General features: G+C 48.4%; 1 protein-coding gene across 3 annotated transcripts in view; it reads right to left on the bottom strand.

Moving 5' to 3' along the window:
* Nucleotides 1–19,056, bottom strand: part of Sobp (sine oculis binding protein homolog) — a 151,703-nt gene that overhangs the window by 12,610 nt on the left and 120,037 nt on the right. For all 3 annotated transcript variants that reach the window (XM_063253970.1, XM_063253971.1, XM_063253972.1), the window contains one exon: nt 6,186–8,147. In XM_063253970.1, coding sequence (XP_063110040.1) covers nt 6,189–8,147 — 1,959 coding nt within the window. In that variant the 3' untranslated portion in view covers nt 6,186–6,188. The remainder of the gene's footprint in view (nt 1–6,185; nt 8,148–19,056) is intronic.

Below are 19,056 nucleotides of genomic sequence, written 5' to 3'. Positions count from 1 at the left end.
AGAGCCCCGAGATACTTAGGCCACTAGTCAGGGTTTTGCATTGGGTGACATGGCACATTTGCATGGGCATTCGTTTGCTTATGAGCATAATTCAGCCCTATGAGTGGCAGAGGTAGGCAATCTCAGGGAAATCGTGTCTTGTTTCCAACTTAAGAATAATTAGATTCAAGAACTATGTTAAAGCACTAGAGACTAATCCCATGTTTGCTGTTGTTGTCATTTGCCCCGACCACTGTCACTGGAATCTTCTAAATGAACCTCGCAGTCATTCATGCGGGCACTTCTCCTTGTCCTTGATGGTCACACGTTCTCAATCCTGACCCATCCTTCCTCCTTCGCAAACCTGATGCTTTGGGGATCCACAAACCTGCAAAAGAGCTCACGACGGTATTTACGCTTGGCCTCTATCCCTTTTACCCGAGACTGGGACCTCATCAAGCTCTGCTAGCACTCAACTATTTTATCTCTTAAAGCTAGTCTACTTTTTCTCTAAACGAATTCTGCTGAGGCACTTTTTAAAAAGTTTACACACACAAAATGCATTAACATCCACTCACATGTAAAGTGTTGCACACTTAAAAATGGCAACTGCAGGATATAAAAGCCCAGGACACGGTGGTAAAGGAAAACAGACTCTCCTCTGTTCTGCTGGCACCATCTCAATGGCAGAGTCTAGAAAGGGCAAGCAGTGCCGGTGGAGACGAGCGCTCCCCAGGAGAAGGTGTTCTGCACGGCTCCGTGTGCTGGTCTTCGGATGTCTCCGCCCTCTGCAGTGCTGTTCAGCATCAAGGAAAATGTAAGAGATCCACCCGTGACACGCAGGCAGCTACCCTGCGAGACAGGGAAGAGACTCCCTGGAAACTATTTAGTGTGTCCTTCTAGTTGATGGGCTGGTAGCAACCGGTCAAATTTCCACTCCTCTGCAAGTACACTGTCAGGGGAGGCGCGGACACTGGGTGGCACTCCCAGACACACCCTTTTGGTGCCCTGCTGTTACTGACCTGTCCACTTACTGTTCTCTGGGCCCCGCTAGCCAGTCTCACACAGCCTCTCCCCGTGCCGTGTAACCTTAAGAGTCCGAGTGCGAGGGCAACATCTAGTTTCTCTCTCTCCTTGGTTCCTTTTCCTTCTTCTTCTACCTCAGGTACTTCGGGAGGTGCCCCCTGAACCTCGTGTGTACTGTCACCTGGGCAGCCTTTTCATGGCCAGCGTGATATCGCACAGCTGCAAATGTGATTTTGCAGCAAGAAATCAACAGCAAAAACTGCCAAAACAAGTGCTAATCTTTAAGGAAAACTTACAATTGATTCAGCTTTCTTGGAGCAACAAGAAAACTTCCGACTCAGATACTACCCAATAACAACGTAACACAATCCTTCAGAGAGGCAGAGCACACTTTCTCTGAAAGCAAAATCTGTGGAACTCTCCTCCGAAGACAGTGCCTCTATGCAGAACACCTGACCTTCCACGGCATTTCAGGGGAAGCTGCTGCAGACCATGCATGGACTGGTGCAGGAGGTCAGGAGATGAGCTTCAAGGAAACGGCCACGTGGATCAGAAGCTCTAGAGATCAGCCGGAACAAGGGTGACCTGTACCGCCGTGGCTGAGTCCCCCTGGAAAGTCTATGCATTATGCACTTCTCTTACCTCACCCTATTTCTAGCCCTACTGAAGACACAGGGTTATGGCTGCAGAAAGGAATAAATACCTGGTTACTGCGTAATCTAGTTGACAAAATCCCTAAAAGTCAGATGCTTGCACATTCAAACACTCCCCTTCCAGTCCTTTGTCTAAGGGTTAGTAAGGACCCAGCAGCTCACCGAATGAGATACTGTTATTCTAGAAAGTTGTCACCTCAGTGAGCACAGCAAGTGCTCTGCTGGGTCCTCACCACTCACAGGCGTGCACGACACTGACACTGTAGCTCCCATGCCTCGCAGAAGTCCCTCCCCCTAGAAATAAGTGGCCCACTGCATCCGTACAGTGCCTAAGCTTTACCTTAGGCACTGTCAAAAATGAACATTTTAAAGTCAATTGAAATATTAATTAGGTCAAGCCTGGCCTAAGATCTGAGCACATTCAGTTTGCAACAATTTCCTTTTATCATTATGTTTTTCTTGCTTAAAGACTAGGCACCCACTGCATTATTCTGAGTGCGTGGACTTTCTTTCCAGTCTCCTCCATGACAACCTACTGCATTAAACTTGTCAGTCTGAGAAACTAAACTGCCACAAAGTTACTGGTCATCTTTTGGCTTCCCTGATGAAGTGGATCCCTTGCCTAGAAACAGTTTCTTCTAGGATTGTGGCTCCCAAACAGACTAAACTCCAAGAAGCCAAAATCACAGGTGTCTCCTTCAGATTATGCTAAGAAAATAAAACCACATTTCCACCGGTCAGCCTGGAGTAGGGTCAGGGGCTTAGGCCCAAGCTTTAGTATTTCTCTTTTTCAAAATTTTAAAAATTTTATTTATTTGGTACTCAGAATCAAACTCAGGACCTTGTGCTTGCCAGGCAGACACATGTACCACTGAGCTATATCCCCGGCCCAGTATTTCTGTATATGTTCTGTATATGTTTCTAGGGCTTTAGAAACATATAACAAATTTGGGAGCCACCAATGTGGGAAGCTGTACAGACCTGTTATTCTTGGAGAATGAACGAGCAGGAGTGAAAGGGTTATTCCTGGAACACATTTTTTCCATTGATTATTTTACTTCAAGAGATGTCATTTCCCTGGAAAATTGAGGAGGGGGAGTATTTTCTTTTGAATATCTTCAAACATTTGCAAATGGTTATTCTGAACTCCCTGATGTACTATAAACAACTGTAAACTGTAGAAATTCTGAAAATGTACAAATACAAACAGCTATCCCCCAAGCTCTCAGGCACAAAGAAGGGAGTATTCCATTTATAAATGGAATTCTTTGTGGATAGAATAGTTTGGGAAATGTTTATACATTGTTTGTCTTATTATTGGGGGTGGCTTTAGCTATAGAAATTACAAAACTGGTATTTCAAGTCTGAAAAGTTAAAGGGAGCTTACAGTCTTCTAAAATTAATTAGTTCTGCATCTGAGGAAAGTATCTGCCCACTGAAATCATTTGTAGTCATATCAACAAACAAGAATGCATAAAAGTCAGGTAAGCAGGAACAGAACAACTTCAACATTAAAGTGGAAGGCTATCATTTGCAACAAACTAACAAATATGACTTCTTTGGAGACAGCTGCTGATATTGTAGGGTCTGCTGTGTATCTATTTTAAGTGGTTTTTGAAAATCTTAATACAGCGTGAGAAAGGCGGACACAGAAGGATGGATACAGACTGCAGTTACTGACAAACTCTCCTGTGATAAATCACGTAATAAATTACCAAGGAGCACATGGGGAAATGCTCACCACCTTGTCTGCAGCCATCTAAACCTGCACGTTGCTTTCAGCTTTTAATGCTTCCACTTGGTTTTAACATGTCACCAAACAGTGTCTACCGCCAGAGCACAAAAGCTACACAGTCCTTTATTTAATGGATGTATTTCCAACTTCCCCAACTATGTGAGTGGGCCACGTCTCTGCAGGTATACAAGGACAACAGCACCGTGCATGCAGGATCAGACAGGGCCAGAGTCAGTGAGTGAATTATGTCAGTTTAGGCTGTGCTACGAGGTGACACGGAACCACAGAGGCCCAGAGAAGGTGTGAGTTAGTGGGAGAGAGGAGGTTCTTCCCCACTCTTAAATCACATGTCTTATCACCTCTCGGTAGTCAGCAAAGCCTGAATATTTCTGACTAGGGAAATTCTGGGGAGACCAATCACGAAAATGACTCTCTAATCTCAGGAGATACTGGAAAATTTTGTTGCTGGCTAAAGCCAGCTGAATATTCTCAGTAATGATTCTGGTCTATGTACAAGACTCCCACCTGATTCTTTATTCAGAAGCACGATCTTCCAAATGAGCATCACGTATTTTACGCTTTCATGGTCTTCTGGTCCACGATCCCTCTAGGCTAGTGTTACTATTCTCGACCTAGTCACTGCTCACCTTGGTAATGGTAGTAAAGGACTTCACCCTCCTGTTCCGCCCTCAGAATCATCTGAACAGGTGACCCTTGGATGTGTTTACAATGACAATTCCTGATGCTGACTTTCTGAAGGAGCTCAGTTTTGTTACATACCTTCGTCCACCAGATTAAACTACTCTGCTGAACAAACCAGGGGCATTTTCAGTTGAGGTGACCACAAGAAGGCTGCAGCCGTTCGTCTTCAGACAGCAGGACTTACAGATGTAAAATCAGGAAGGAGGGGTGAACTCATTTTTAGTATTCTGCTTCAACTGGCAAAGCCACCAATGGAAAAGGAAACTTTACAGCACAATAGCTGAGGAACTTTCCTGCACCGCCCAACCAGGTCCTTGCTCTATTCCCGCTCCCCAGCAGACCTCTGGTTACGCCAGGTGCCCCTGTAAATGCGCCAGCTTAGAGACGCGCACATCACCTGGACAGTTGTGCTCCATGCTTTTATGTCCCACCGTGGAGTAACAGATTAGTAGTCTAGGGTGGCTGTAGCTAGAAAAACAAGAATTAAATATTGTCTTAAAAATCGAGGAAGCTGCTAAGTCGAGGTTTGGTTTGGTAGTTTTTTGGTTTTGGCTTTTTTTTTTTTTTTTAGGAACTTTTCCTCAAAACAACTGAAACAGATTACAGGGGCTTAGCAAGTAGAATGATGAAGGAATGGATTAGTCTATCCTGCCACAGCAGATAAGGGAAATGTGGCTCTGGAGTCAGAGGGCCTGCGTATGAATTGATGCCACTTACTAATTTGACAACATTGGGCAAGTTACATAAAACTTTTCTGTTCCAATTTTCTCACCCGTAGAATGAAGTTTTGATAATTGTTTTATGGACCCAAATAAATCTCCTTGAAAAACATTTAAAAGAGAGCAGGCCCTGTGCAATTGTGAGCTTCCTGCCTCTCCTCCTCCTGTCTCTTCCTCCCTGGGTTAGAACCCTAACAGACACTGCAGAGGACAGAGGCAGGCTGGCAAGGCACCCTACTTTGTATCCCAGAAAGAGGACAGCACAACGTAAGTGCTCAACACATGGCCATTTCTCTGCTCTCCAGAAACAAGTGATAAATTCAACCGAATTTTGACTAGTTTGCTGCCCACTTGGATGGAGGGGTGCATTCAGGCTCTGGGTCCGGTTCCCTGACTGAGCAGCTCTGATTTGGCCAACATCTCAAAGCTGCATCTGCCTCGTTGGCAACATGCATCCAGTGCCCCTCCCACCAGGAGAGGAGCACATGAGGCCACACTGGGCTGCAGCAGCACACACGTGGTCCCCGTCCTGTGCAACAGCCCCAACTCCCCGTCAGTGGCTCACTCGGCACTCAACAGGACTTCCCCCAAGGTGGGAGACGCACAATCTCTCTTCAGCAAGGCCGCCCTTTGCCCCAGGAGAGCCTCCCACTGTCTGTGGAGGTAAGCAGCCCATCAGTTCAGCGACTGAAGCCCTGAGGTGGAGAGAGCAGGAATCAGATCGCTGATGGTTGAGGCTCACCTTGTGGACCTCCGGGTGGTGACAAACCCAAGGAAGACCCCGCGCCCAGAAGTCAGGGGCACTGCTCCATCAGCCCCCCAGGCAAAGGCTGCTTTGTGGCCTGGTTTCCCCTGAAAACCCAGCGTGTGAGGTTTTTATTCTCATCCTACAGCTGGAACCCATGGTTCGCATTACAACCTGGTGAGTTGGAACCTAGTGCCAACGAAGTCAGTGCTCGTAGGATGTGGCCCGGCTCACAGGTTCCTGGCCTTCACCTCTGCCCTGCAACCTCAAGCTGGGGCACCCAGTTTCTCCACAAGATCTCGCCTCCCTTCCCATTCCTCTCCTCCGGTAGGGTAAATGAGATGAGTCTAATAATAAAGTGTAATTAGAGAGAGTGTGGGCTTCGCCCTTGGGACCCTGGGCTTGGCACCCACACACTACAGTGACTTCCTCTGCTGTACAATGGGAGTGATGCTACTAAACAACCGCCTCATCGGTGCTGGATCAAACTCTGACTGTGCAAGACCACACAAAGCGCACTGTAAAACACGGAGGTAAAGAAACACATCACCGTGGTCAACACAACTCTGGCGCCTGCGCCTCGCCCCGTCCGGGCAGCAAGGCGCCTCCTCGGTGGACATACAAACCTTTTACTTATTCTGATTTCTAATTCGGAGGCACCTCCGTTTGAGCGGCGGCTCCAGGTCCTCGGGCCCGGCGCCCAGCAGGGGCGAGGAGAGGATGCACGGGGCCATGGCAGTCTTCTCCGCGGGTTTTGGCACAGGCTGGATCACGCAGCCGGTCTTGGGCAGCATCCGCAGCGCATAGGCGTGGTCCTCGTCCGCGGGGTTGTTCAGGTTCGGGTCCGACTTGTCGCCCCCCGCCAGGGCCTCGTCCCCCGCCAGCTTCTTGGCCGCCTCGCCGTCCAGGTGGCAGTTGGAGGCGCAGTTGTTCTCCTTGACGGACTCCAGCTCGCTCACGGCCGGCTCCTCGGGGGCCAGCAGCTTCTTGGGCGGCGGCGGCTGGGGCGGCGGCTGCGGGGGCTGCTCGGGGGGCGGCTCAGCGCCCTTGGCCACCTCGGCGGGGGCGCCGCGCGTGCCGTTCACGATGACGTTGCAGGCGGCGGCCGCCTCGGGGCCGGCGGGGGCGCCCGGGCCCGGGTCCCCGGCGGCGGGCGGGCTGCAGTGCCCGTCCCTGCAGCCCCCGCAGGTCCTGCGCTCCGCGGCGGCGCCCGGCTCGCGCTCCGCCTTGACGTGCGCGTGCAGCGCGCGGTGGATCACGTTGTGCAGCCGCGCGCGGTGCCCCACGGTGAGGTCGATGACGCCGTCCTGGGGGCCCTGCAGCACCCCCGGGAAGCCCAGCGCGCCCCCCGCGCCCGGGGGGCTGCCCGCGCGCCGCGTCAGGTCCACCACCTCACCCCGGCCGAGCTCCGGGGGCGCGGGCGCGGGCGCCAGGCTCAGGGCCTGGCCCGAGCAGCCGGGCGGCGAGTCCGCCGACTTGGACGAGCCCTGCTTGGAGTCCCGGGGAGACAGGGAGCGTCCGCTGGCCTTACCGCCCGCCGCGGCCGAGGAGTCGCCGGGCGCGCTGGGAATGAAGTTCTCCCCGTTGCTGGAGAAGCCATTGGGGGGCTTGGAATCATTGACGTGGGGGATGGGGATGGGGATGGGGATGGGCACAGGTAGGGGCACGATCACCGGGTATGGCACGAGCAGGGTGGGGGGCGGCACTAGCGGGGCGAGGGACGGCAGCCCGAAATTCATCATCTGGGGCACCGGCATCGGGCCATTGGGCATCATGCTCACCGGCGGGAAGGGAAGAGTCGGCAGGGGGGCGCCCGGGGGCGGCGGGGGCAGCAGGCCTGGAGGGTTCCCTGGCATGGTGGGGGTGCTCGGGGCGTGGATGTGGGGCGACAGCATGGGCCGGTGCATGGGGCTGGAGGTGGGGCCCAGGCTCCTGGGACCTCCGGGCGGGGGCCCGATGCCAGGCAGCATGGGGTTGGACAAGGGGCTGTTGGGGTTGGAGGCGTGGTGCGGGGGCCCGCGGATGAAGGGCGGGCGGATCTGCTGCATGATCTGCTGCTCCATGAAGATGGGCAGCGGCACCGGGCCGCGGTTGGTCATCACCATGGGAGGGCTGCGAGGCGGGACGCCGAGGGGAGGTCCGATGCTAGCAGGCGGCTGGACGGAGACAGGAGGGATGTTTGGAGTCTCGCTGATGGGGATGGACTTGGGCACTGGCGTGGGGATTTTAGTGACAGAACAGTTGGCAGTGTCAGATGGAGAGACCGTGGTGGACGCCGATGGGCCAGGGCCCTGGCTTTGGCCAGTTGCAGCCACGGGGGAGGGGGCCTTCCTCCGAGCATCTGTCAGCGGGATATTCCAAGAGTCTGGAGTGAGCAGCTGCACCCCGGTACCTTCTGCTTTGTTTTCCATGGGAGGGTGCAATGTACTGCACAGCCCAGCTGGAAGGTTGGCCTGGGTCTCTTTGTAGAAAATGTCCATTTTGTATTGATTGAGACATTTTGCACTGCAGAACTGAAGCCTTCTTTCCCCGTCCCCAAAATCCAGGTATTCTTTTGTGTGTCTTATGTGCTTACACCAGTCACATACCTACAACACAGCAACGAGAAACCACAACAGGTAAGATAAGCAACTTCCTCGGGTAGGTGTCCTTTCACGTCTCACATAAAGGCTCTTTCAGACTTTATCACAATTTCTCAAACAGGCTGAAGTGCTTCCTTCTAAGAGGTAAACTTCTGAACTATTTGTGCACTGATGGCTTTGCTTTATAAATATTAACTCTGGAATAGCAATGGTCACCATCTCCTGTTCTCTTGTAAGAAACTGCTGTCTGGCATGACTGACAAAAAGCACAGACCTCCCTGTAGAGCTGCTCCCACATTTTCACCTGCCCAAGAGGCTCACTGTGAACACAAATCTGAATAATTTTGGAGGGAAGGATTCTCCTGAAGGTTCAGTGGATGTGAAATGTAACCCCTTAAAATTGTCCTCATGCAGAGTCACTTTAAACTATTGATTGTGTCCAATAATGCAGTTGGAGAGGGTGTGCGGTGTTAACCAATAACACAAGCACCGAACATCACTGTGTCTGGCTTCCAAGGAGAAACTTGGACTTAATCATGGAGTCTGTGTGAGGTTTAGCTATTCCCAACCTGTGATGTTGCAGCATGCTAGAATTATTTTTTGAGCTGTTTGCCCACTCTTTCTCAGTAGTCAGAATTTTTGGTGACATTTCTTGGCAGGCAGTCTTATTTAACAACTTTTCAAACACCAGAGAACATTTTCCAAAAGTTGTTATGGCTTTTCCCCCCTTTTCAAATCTACTCTTGGCAAAAGAAAGACAATGCCAAATTTATTTTAAAGTTGGGCTGCAGAACTAATTAAAGGCTGAGAGCTTTTCCCAATTGGAAATCACTAGACATCAAAGTTCAAAAAATAGTCATTCTCAGCTTCAGAACCCATTACTTTGGAGAAATTATTGTGATTTCATTAACACATTAATTTTGCAACACCATCAGCTCTCACAGATGGTGAAGACATGATCTACAATTCAAATATGACTGTTGTTTGCACAAATGTCTTTCCTTCATATGGCATTTTAAACAAGAATTAATATGAGTAATCTTGCCATAGCTATAAACAGATAAACAGATGTCAAAATTTTCAATAGTTCCTTCAATGCCTCACTTTTTTTTTTTTGGACAGAATTTTACACACACAACCTTTTTCTTCTTCTTCTTCTTTTTTTGTCATATCCTCAGCATTTGAGCCACAGAGCAGCAGAGGAGGAATGGTGAAATTAGTCGGTGGTGGGCTTACTGAATTCCAGTTTCCCCCCCATAAACACTGGTTCCAATATTGTTCTAATGGGACCGTTTTGGTTGTGCAGAGTGTGTGTTCCGTTGGTGTGAGTTCATTTTTTAAAAAAAAAAAAAACTATCATAAACTGATAAAAAGAAAAGATGATAAATTTTAATAATGATTGGTCACATAAACAATGCAACAACAACATATGCTGGGCATTTGGTTACTCGCCTCACTTAACTCTGAGCTTCCTTGTTGTGAACAGTGTGCATGCTGATGTGTGGGTGAACACTGGCATGGCAGATGTGCATCTGTATGTGTAAATCCCCTCTTTCTTGTTTTTTTTTTCACCAATATTTATAGGTAATAAACTTGACAGTGTAAGAGTGAATAAATACACTTATTGGCTCCTTGGTTTTTCTTGTTTGCTGTCTTATCAAATTGCCCTTTCAAAATACTTCTTGCAAAAATGGGAAGATATCTTGCTGAGTGCTATTTGATGATCAGAATGCCTGTTCTTTCAATCAAGTTAACAAAACAACTGTAGTCACTAAAGTATAAAAATAACTTAAATGTTAGCATTCTCCAGTCTTTTACTGCAGTGTTTCACACTGCTCTGAATCAAGGGAAGGGAAGCGAGGTGCCCAGTTTACAAATACATGCAGGATTGCCTCTGGTGAGAGGAAACCCACAAAATCCCTCAGACCCTCAAATTTCTCATCTAGATAAAGGTTAAGCAAACTAGTATTGAAAACATGGTACACATACATTACTTTTTAAAAACCTTGATCTTTTTAATGAAGTTAACATAGAGTGACGTGGCAGCTAAATTCCATTGTGAAATAAAACCAGCTGCATCCATCAGCCTCCACAGAAACCCTAAAACATCTATAAGCTTCTATTTCTCTATAATCATGGGCTAAAACTAGTATCAATGGATTAAACTAATTAAAATAATAATCCAGTTTTATGGTATTTTGGGGGGATTTTATTTTTTAACTGTAAGGGGGAACAGTTTTCTGAAATCCTTATTTGGGCTTTAAATTTCTAGGTTGAATTTTTTTCCTTCAGAGGATTCCTGTTCCCTCAGGCTAAATACTGAAATATTTTCAAGTGGAGTAAAATATAATATAACTGCAAATACTGTATATTTAAGTGTTTAAGGGACAAGGGATGCTCATAGATCTATCAAGTGAGAGTTTTCCTCCAGATTTTATCTGTTTCCCCATAAAAAGAATTACAGACATCAAAATTAAAAGCAAAACCCTATTTTACCAAGCTTTCCCATTAAAGCAGAGGCCTAATGTCTGCAGCCTGGCTCCTTGCAACGTCCGAGTGTGTGTGCAGGTGGAGTGCGCCCATCCATGGGGCGTGTTTGTGGCAATGCGAGTGTGAACGTGTGTATCGCCTCACCTTGTTACACGCAATTCAGATCACTGACCTAAAAATACAGATAAGCAATCTTTCTGATGAAGCAAAAAAATATTAGAGGGGAAACAACTGTCACTTAAGAAATAATGAATCAAATCTGTCTTACAGGACACATCATTTAAGATGAGGTCAATGAATTTATAGCACAAATGGCTGTATCATGTGAGGCCATAAAACACAGGACCATCATTCATTCGCCATCTAACTAACGACACACTTAGAGTAATTAAAGATTTCATCCTAAGAGCCTGAGCTGGTTACTTAAGATGTGGAAGATGGGTGAAAATATATACTGTAGCTCTCTCTTTAATAAAGTGACATTTGCATACCTGTGACACACACTGTACATGACTGACTCATAAAGTGGAGTTTTCTGAGTTCTGCTATGGCGGGGTAGTCTTTCCTCCCACACACAGCTTTAAATTGTATTTTATTTTACTTTTTGAGACACTATTTTTTCCTCATCATGCCAAGAAGTACCAAAATTCCTTCAAACATTTCAAAGATAAAGATTAAGAAGTGCAGAACTACCTCCCTGGGTTCTGGGATGATTTCTCCCTAATTCCCCGCCCCCAGCTTTGTTTCTGTTGGAGCCTGGCCTCTCTGGTTCCTTTTCTCTCCCAAACAGGTCCCAGATTGGATGGAGGCTGCCGCTGTTTAACGATGCCAATCTGGGAACCGAACAATCAGCAAATGCAATGCCATTGAGCAAGACAGCTGAAATGCTTCGTATCACAAATACATAATGTATCACCAGGAAGACAAAAAGATCACAAAGGAGATAAACAAATGGGTGTTCCATTCAACCCTAGAACAGCAGTCCTCAAAATGATTAAATTTACCTTCCTGGGATGTGTCCAATTCTAAACAACAGAATGAACATTTCCTTGAGTCCATTTAGAGTATTTATATTTTGGTGGCTGGCTGCCAGGGTAGTACTTATAAGCTCGGTGGCCTGATGGATTCACTCCTTTCCTGTGAAATAAATGTGTGGCAACCTACACCACTGAGCTGCTCAAAAGACACTGCCTCAGCAGAAATACCACTTGTTCTTGATACCAGAAAACTGAAAGGCAGGACTTCTGGTTCCTATAACTCTTTCCATCTTGTATTTCCCTGGAAAGAAAGAAAGCTATTCATGTTGGCAACCGAGCCTTCATTTTTATATAAACGTTCAAAGTCAAAGCCAAAGTATGCCATGAGGTTACCCACATGGGCATGATATATACATTCTGCTGGGCTTAAGAGAAGATCCGGGTAACCAGGGGAGGGGGCAGGCTTTCTAATTAACACATTAATCAGCTGTCGGCTGTGGAAGCAAAGTTCATGCTTTAATGGAACCCACCGCTGCCTTTGGAGTGGTAATCTGGCATCAGGATATATTTAATTAAGAAACCCTTTTGCTGAAATCTTTCTTCTCTGAGCAAAGACATTTGCAGCAATGCAACAGTAAAAAGATATTAGCATCTGCTTGAATGTCATCAACGATTCGAAAACAAAACACACAATCTTCCTGTGCATCTGACTTTCCACTAACATAGCACCTAGGCAGCAGCTCTGGCGATGGAACTCCTGAAGCAAAATGTCGTTTTGTCACGGGAGGATGGTTCCCTGGGTCTTGGCATGTGAAGTGTAGCACTGATCTTGTAGTCCATGCCTGGCTCAGAGAATCATGAGCTCATTTAGGGGTGAGGTGAAGGAGCATGGGGAGATGTGGCGGGGGCACTCAGGGTTTTAGAAAGCCTCGGTCCTGCCGTACCTATTCGTAGTCACCATCGCCCAGCATGACCTCACCTGAGCACCTGCTCCTGGTCTTGCTCCGGAGAGCCATGTCCCAGAACCCCGTGTTCCTTTGGGTCTTGGCAGTGGCTCCGGCAACCCCTAGTTCTGTGTACCTAGTGGCAAAGGATGCTGCAGAAATCACATGGGAAATGGACTCCGATGTGGGTGTAAGTCCAGACTCCACCACTGAATAACAGCAGGACCTTGTGCAACCTCAGCCTCAAGTTTCCTTATCCATCAAAATGGAACTAATGGTAGTAACCATTTCCTGCCAGGTATATTACTAAGCTCCTTATTAGCCTATCTTTTTAATTCCCAGTCTCCTCCCATCATGGTTGCTGATGCCACCTAAACTCCTTTTCTGAGGACGATGCTTCAACAGCAGTTCAGTGAGGGGGAAAAGAGCGGATTTTCCTGGGAGCATGTGTGACTCTGAGAGCAAATGGGGCTTGCTGTTCTCTGGATAAATTCACGGTGGGTCTCTCAGACACCAGCTGGGCTCTGCTTCCCAGGAGGCTCTGTCCTGGGGTAACAGACTGCAGGGACAAGAAAGCCAGCGGGCAGTCTAGGGTGCATGCCGCTGCCCCCACCCTGAGAACCTCCGTTCAGCTCCTGCCGAGCCTCCTTCTCTTCCTGGCCAGTCCTTCTCCAGCTCAGGAGAAGCCTCACAAGCAGCACTGCTGCTGAAAGCGAGTGTTAGAACCATTACAATGAGTGACCCCTGGTAGGCTCAACTGCTGTTTGAATAGTGGAAGCCATAAACTGTGCGAGTCATGTTTTATTAAAAAACAGAGTGGATGGACAGCGGTCTGCTTGGCTCCATCCCTAGCAGAGCTATCTCCAAAAGAAGGGTCAGAAGAGATGCCTGTCAATCAGGCCGCCGCACCCTGCGCAGAAGGGGTGAGAGGAGAAGAGCCCTCCAGCCCCGCAGGACACAGCACGGTGCGAGTTCCCTGCTCCAGCTTTTTGTGCAAACCAGAACTGACCTTGAAGGAAGAAAAAAAGAATGTGCAGTCACAGAAACACAAAGCCACACAGAATCCAGAGAGGGACAAGCTAAGGCTCCTCACAAACAAGCAAGCTCATGAATAAGTTCACTTTCAGAGCAGGAAACTTTCTGCAGGTTTAGACTCCAACATGACAATAGTTTTGTGTACAGTAGTAGTTCCTTTTGCTCCTCTCCTCTCCTCCCCTCTCCTCCCCTCCCCTCTTCTCCCCTCCCCTCTGCTTCCCTCCCCCCTCCCCTCTCCTCTCTCTGCCCTCTTCCCTTCTCTCAAATAGGATTTAGAACTCAGGGAGAAGCCAGGCGCAGTGGCACATGCCTGTAATCCCAACACTGGGGGGCTGAGGCAGGAGGATGCCTGTGAGGTTGTGAGTTCAAGGCCAGCCCGGGCTACAAAGTGAGGTGAAGGTCAGCCTGAACTGCATAGAGAGACTCGGTCTAAAAAAATTCTGTAGAACTCAGGGAGAGGGTGAAGAGCATCTTTGTGAACTGAAAACCCCAGAATCCTGTCCCTCCCATAGGAACTCTCAGATGGTGACTCAAGTTCTACTCAACTTGTACATTTTAAGCTGGATCCCAGAAGTCTTGGTCCAGGTCACTGGGACAGAGCCTTCTCTTTAGGGCGTGTGCCATGAGCCCTATGATGAAGTGGATCAGAGATGGTTTTCTGGATCTCAATGAGCTTTGGCCAATGGCCATTTACTGCCACACGTTTCTGATTCCACGGCCAAAGCAAGAGGTAGAGTCCTGGCCTGAATTTAGTGATACTAGGCCTTCCTAATAGGCAAACGCGTGGTTCAGAAGGTGACTTCTCTTGGGCTGATGTGCCAGGTTGCCTAAGAGTGCCAGCCTATCATCAAACATACTGCTTCCCTTGGGGCCGGGGATTTAGCTCTGTGGCACAGGTACCTGCCTTGCAAGCAGTTGGGTGTGAGTTCGATAAACACCACCCTCATCTTCACTACATCAGTCATGTAGACCGAAACGGAGAAATTCAGTTCTGGGGAAACTTAGTACCTGCCGTCACATGTCTGTCTGTCTGTCTGTTTTGACCAGGAGATCTCAGAGCAGTAACACAGCCAGAGACCTCAGAACAATAAAGTCAGCCCTGGAGGAACCTCAGAGACCATCCCATCCTGTCCGTCCAGCTTGTGGTAGGCCAAACACTGAATCTCTCTAGCTTCAGGGGCTCACCTATAAAGTGAGGTGGAAAACAGTGATGGTACTGTCAGGGGACGGGCGGGAAAGAGGAAACCAGCAAGTGACACGCACATGGACGGTGTGCCACACAGAAGCAGACCAGTGTTCTGCCCCATCTCCCCTGTCTCACTTGCTGGTGCCATGCAGCACAGTGATTTGGGGTCTCTCTCTCTCTCTCATCAACTCCAGATATAACTACTACCTGCCCTGGAAAACCTGCCATTACATTGTCCTAAAGTGGGGCCCCTGCAGTCAGGCCCGGGGCCAGGAGCAGGGGCAGAGGAGGGTCGACGGCACCCCTCGCCCTCATCTGGGTAGTCCACGGCAGGAAACACGAGGGGCAGAGCTTGGCTTCATCTTTATTCAGCCATCTCTGCTTTCAACTAAAACTTTTTAAAACTGAGTTCCTATTTGTGATGGTTTTTTTTTTAAAAGTTCAAAAATAAGCACTGAGCTCCCCTCGAAAAGACACTGAACAGGCTGTGCACAGTGCAGAGAAGAGTCCGCACACACCTTCAAGGATGAACCATCAGTGGAAGCACCAGCACCTTCTCTCCCCCTCACCCCAGCGACACTCTGCCACTGTCACCGTCCTTTTAACCGGTTTGTCCTAGTGGTCAAACTCATGCAAGTGCTGGAGGTAGAGTCTCTCTAAGCAGCCCCGGGAGGGCTCAAATTCACAACCTCCCTGTCTCAGCCTCAGTGTACACCACCGTACCCAGCTGGACTAGGTTTTTAATCTAAAAACTGTCCCTAATATTTTAGCTGTCCAATGCCAAACTTTGTTTTGCTCTCCTAACTCGACACGCTGCCCTTCTCCAATGCAGCTCTTTGTGTCAGGGTATATTTACCCTGCTTACATTAACTCTCCTGTTTTCCAATACACATTTGAATCTCCTTTCCAATACATCTTTGACTGTTTATTTCTCTCTTCCTGTTTTCTAAATATGTATTTGGATATTTGAAGTTTCAGCATCTGAGATTGGAAGAGCTCTGTCTCTAGCTGGACAAGCTACAGAGAGGCTCTGGGAGGCCAGCAGGCTGGCGCGTCACACATGAAGTGTGGGGTTGGGGGGGATGGGGGTGCTGGGGGTGTGTGAGGCCCCAGGTCTGATCCCCAGCACTGACAAGGACAGAGCGGCAAGGAGGGGGAAGGAGAGGGAGCTGGGAGGGAAGGATAGTGCCGGCTGCCTGGCTTCTCTCCGTGGTCACCCCTCTCCCTCCTTCCCGCATGAAAGATGTTCAGAGAACAGTAGGAACCGCATTTCAACAGACACGGTCTTCTGCCTTAGATGGACGTGCTAACCTCATGTCAGCAGGACTCTGTGAAAGAGCGCTGTTATCATGAGTGCTGCCTGCAGCAGCCTTTCCCCCTGGAGCTGTCAGGTGGCTCTGGCTCTCTGCCTCCCCACAGCCGGCCATGTCGCAGCCACGGAAGGCTGTGAAGCCAAGACTATGTGTATGCGGGTGGCCCGGGTCAAGGGTGCTGCTGAGCAGAATTCACGGCCCTCTGGCACCCCCACCTCGTGCCTGCTGCCCCGGCACACTTTGTAGCTGCTCCTCGAAGGCCGCAGCCATGGTTTATTATTCATTTGCGAACTCTACCTGGCTTGCTTGGGATCTTCCAGGCACCTGGCTAATGGCTGTCCTCTTCATCACCCCATTTGGCTGTCTTTCAATGATCTTGCACACTGCTGTGTACCCTGGGCCATGGAATGAACACACCATGGATGTGCTGGCGTCCATGTCTGCCTAACTCTCCGTGGGACGCTCCTTGAAAGCCGTGGCTTTCCTTACAGTGCCTATTACACATTTCAACTTTATATACCACCACCAAACATACTAGTAATAACAGCCAGCATTATTTACGCACTCGAGCATGCTGCATGGATTACCTCATTTACCCTACCCAGGCACCTTATCACACACCCTAGCTAGTTAAATCACTTGCCCCAAATCACTTCTGCAGATAACAGAGGTCAGATCCAGATTCCAACTTAAAGCTGTCTGGCTTCAAAGTCCAAAGGTTTTGCTTTGTTTCATTTTTTTTCATATTCTCCCTCAAGATTACAGGATTAAGATGCTTGATTAGCATCTAATAATAATGCCTGTTTTGAAATTCCAAAATTAGAGACATTTCAAACTCCAAGGAACTTAGCAGGTGGAGCCCAGCCTCTTTCCCAGGCAAGTCTGGGATTCCCTTACGAGCAGGTGGTCGTCCAGGTGACAGCTACGCTTCCCATGGACACGAGATGGACATGAATCTAGATCTGTCCCCAAGGCCAAGAGAGATTCACACCGCGTGAACTTTCTCCTTTGTGCTGACTTTGCAGAGAATCGCAGAGCCCTGGGAAGGACATGAGGCTGCCTATCCAGGGCTGACTGTTACAGAGTTTGACCACTCTGCTGCCTGTCATTGCCTTCTGCTGATGTTCCGTCCCAGCACAGACTAGTTTTTTTCCAAATCTCAGCCTTCCCAGCACTTAAGAAGAGCTGTCATATTTCCTGGAGTTATTTTTAGGCATCCCTAGTTTCTGCACCCAGTTCCCCAAAACAAGTTCCCTAAACCCTCCCCTCCTGTCTGTCCTGCCTGTGAACGTGACCTTGGGAGCCACTATTTGTACCCAGGCATAACTCACTTTGTTAATGCCCCTTTTAAATGGCACAACTCAAAACGGAATGCAGTAGCCTGACCAGCAAAAGGTCCAGTGAAACCCTCTCCTCCGTTATGCAGAACACTATACCTCTGATAATGCCACCAGAAGGCATGCAAGCTTTAGCAGTCACATCCTATGTTCAGTTTTTACTTGCCTGCTTGGTCAGTTAGTTGGTCTATCGGTCAGTTGGTCAGTTGTTCAGTCGGTCAGTCTGCTGGCCTATCTGTCTATCTATGTATCTCTCTATCTGTGGAGACAAGATCTCTCTGTAGAGTTCAGGCTGGCCTTGGACTCACTATGCAGCAAGGGTGTTCCCCAATTTGTGGGATCCTCCTGCCTTAGCTTCCCACATGCTAGGCTTACAGCTGTGTGCCACCAAGTCTAGCATTCGGTTTTTGCTTTTAAAACTGATCATTTATTACCTATTATACACCAAGCTTGAAGTTTTCACTTATCTCCCTTGACTCTAACAAAAAATTTGTAAAGCAGTGACCTTTTCTCTCATTTTACTTGAAAAATGAGAAAGCAAATACTCAAGGAGACCAGGTGATTTCTCTCAGATTTCAGTCTGAAAGCAATGGCGTCCGGATCCCAGTTCTGAGCCTCAGCCCATCTTCACTCCCCTGTGCTGCCCGCCTCGTTTTCTCCTAAGTATCCACCAAACATTTGTTTCATGATATATTTAAGAGCTCCTGAACGTAAGACATCAAGCCTTCTAAGCTTAGAATTTCACAGTGCAGAACCTTCCCCAGTGCTAAAAAATCGCTTGACATTTGCCCATTTCTGCCTTTTTGAAACTTACCTCACTCGGTAAGACTCGCTTAGCATGCCGGTGTTCTCCACCCGTCCTTCGCCTTGGCTTGGGGGCCTGCTCCTCTTTCTGGCATTTGTCCTACCCTTTCCGTACAGAGAAGGCCTCGGTATAGAGGCAACAGAAACCACAAAGTCAGCAGCCCGTCTGCTCACTCTCTCGTTAGGGATCACCCTGTTTGTGCTCAACACGGATCATCTATTTCCCCTTTAGTTTCCCTCCCATGAGTTTCTTTTGTGACTTGAGTTTTCCCACAGGGTTGAGCCCTATTTTGCACCCTCACCTTGCTGATATCACAGCCATTTCCAAAACTTCCCCATTTCCCCAACAACTACACTCTGGCTCTTGCCTGAGGGCCAAATCAACCTTTCTGCGGAAGCCTGCTTTTTAAAATCTGCTCTTCTAAATGTAAGGGAACACAGCTGATCACACCCAGCATTCCGTCCTCCTCCATTCTGGACAGTTGGTCACTCAACATGTCCATCCAGGGGCAGAGCAGCCTTAGTCAGTGTCGAGCAGAATGGTGGCCCACGTAGGGTACCCTCTCTGCTTCTTCCCTGTCCTGGAACTACCCATGAGGCAAAGGCAGAATTACAAATACCTGTTTCAAAGAATGTGCTATTCTTAGCAGATACTTAGGTAAATTGTCCTATATCTTACTTCTTTGCTAACTAACCTATTTCTTAATATTTGCTCCAGGTTTTACATGAAAGATCCCAAGCTAATCTTTTGATGTTTCCTTTCACTTTCCTAAAGTTCCTTATCTTACAGCCTTTCTTAAATGAATGGATTGCTATACAGGATGTATTT

The sequence above is a fragment of the Cavia porcellus genome, unplaced genomic scaffold (assembly GCF_034190915.1).
Source record: "Cavia porcellus strain 051 isolate PalLab524CR breed Dunkin Hartley unplaced genomic scaffold, mCavPor4.1 scaffold_7, whole genome shotgun sequence".
NCBI classification, from domain to species: domain Eukaryota; kingdom Metazoa; phylum Chordata; class Mammalia; order Rodentia; family Caviidae; genus Cavia; species Cavia porcellus.
Note: the sequence above shows the minus strand (reverse complement) of the source record. Positions and strands in the feature narration are given on the sequence as shown.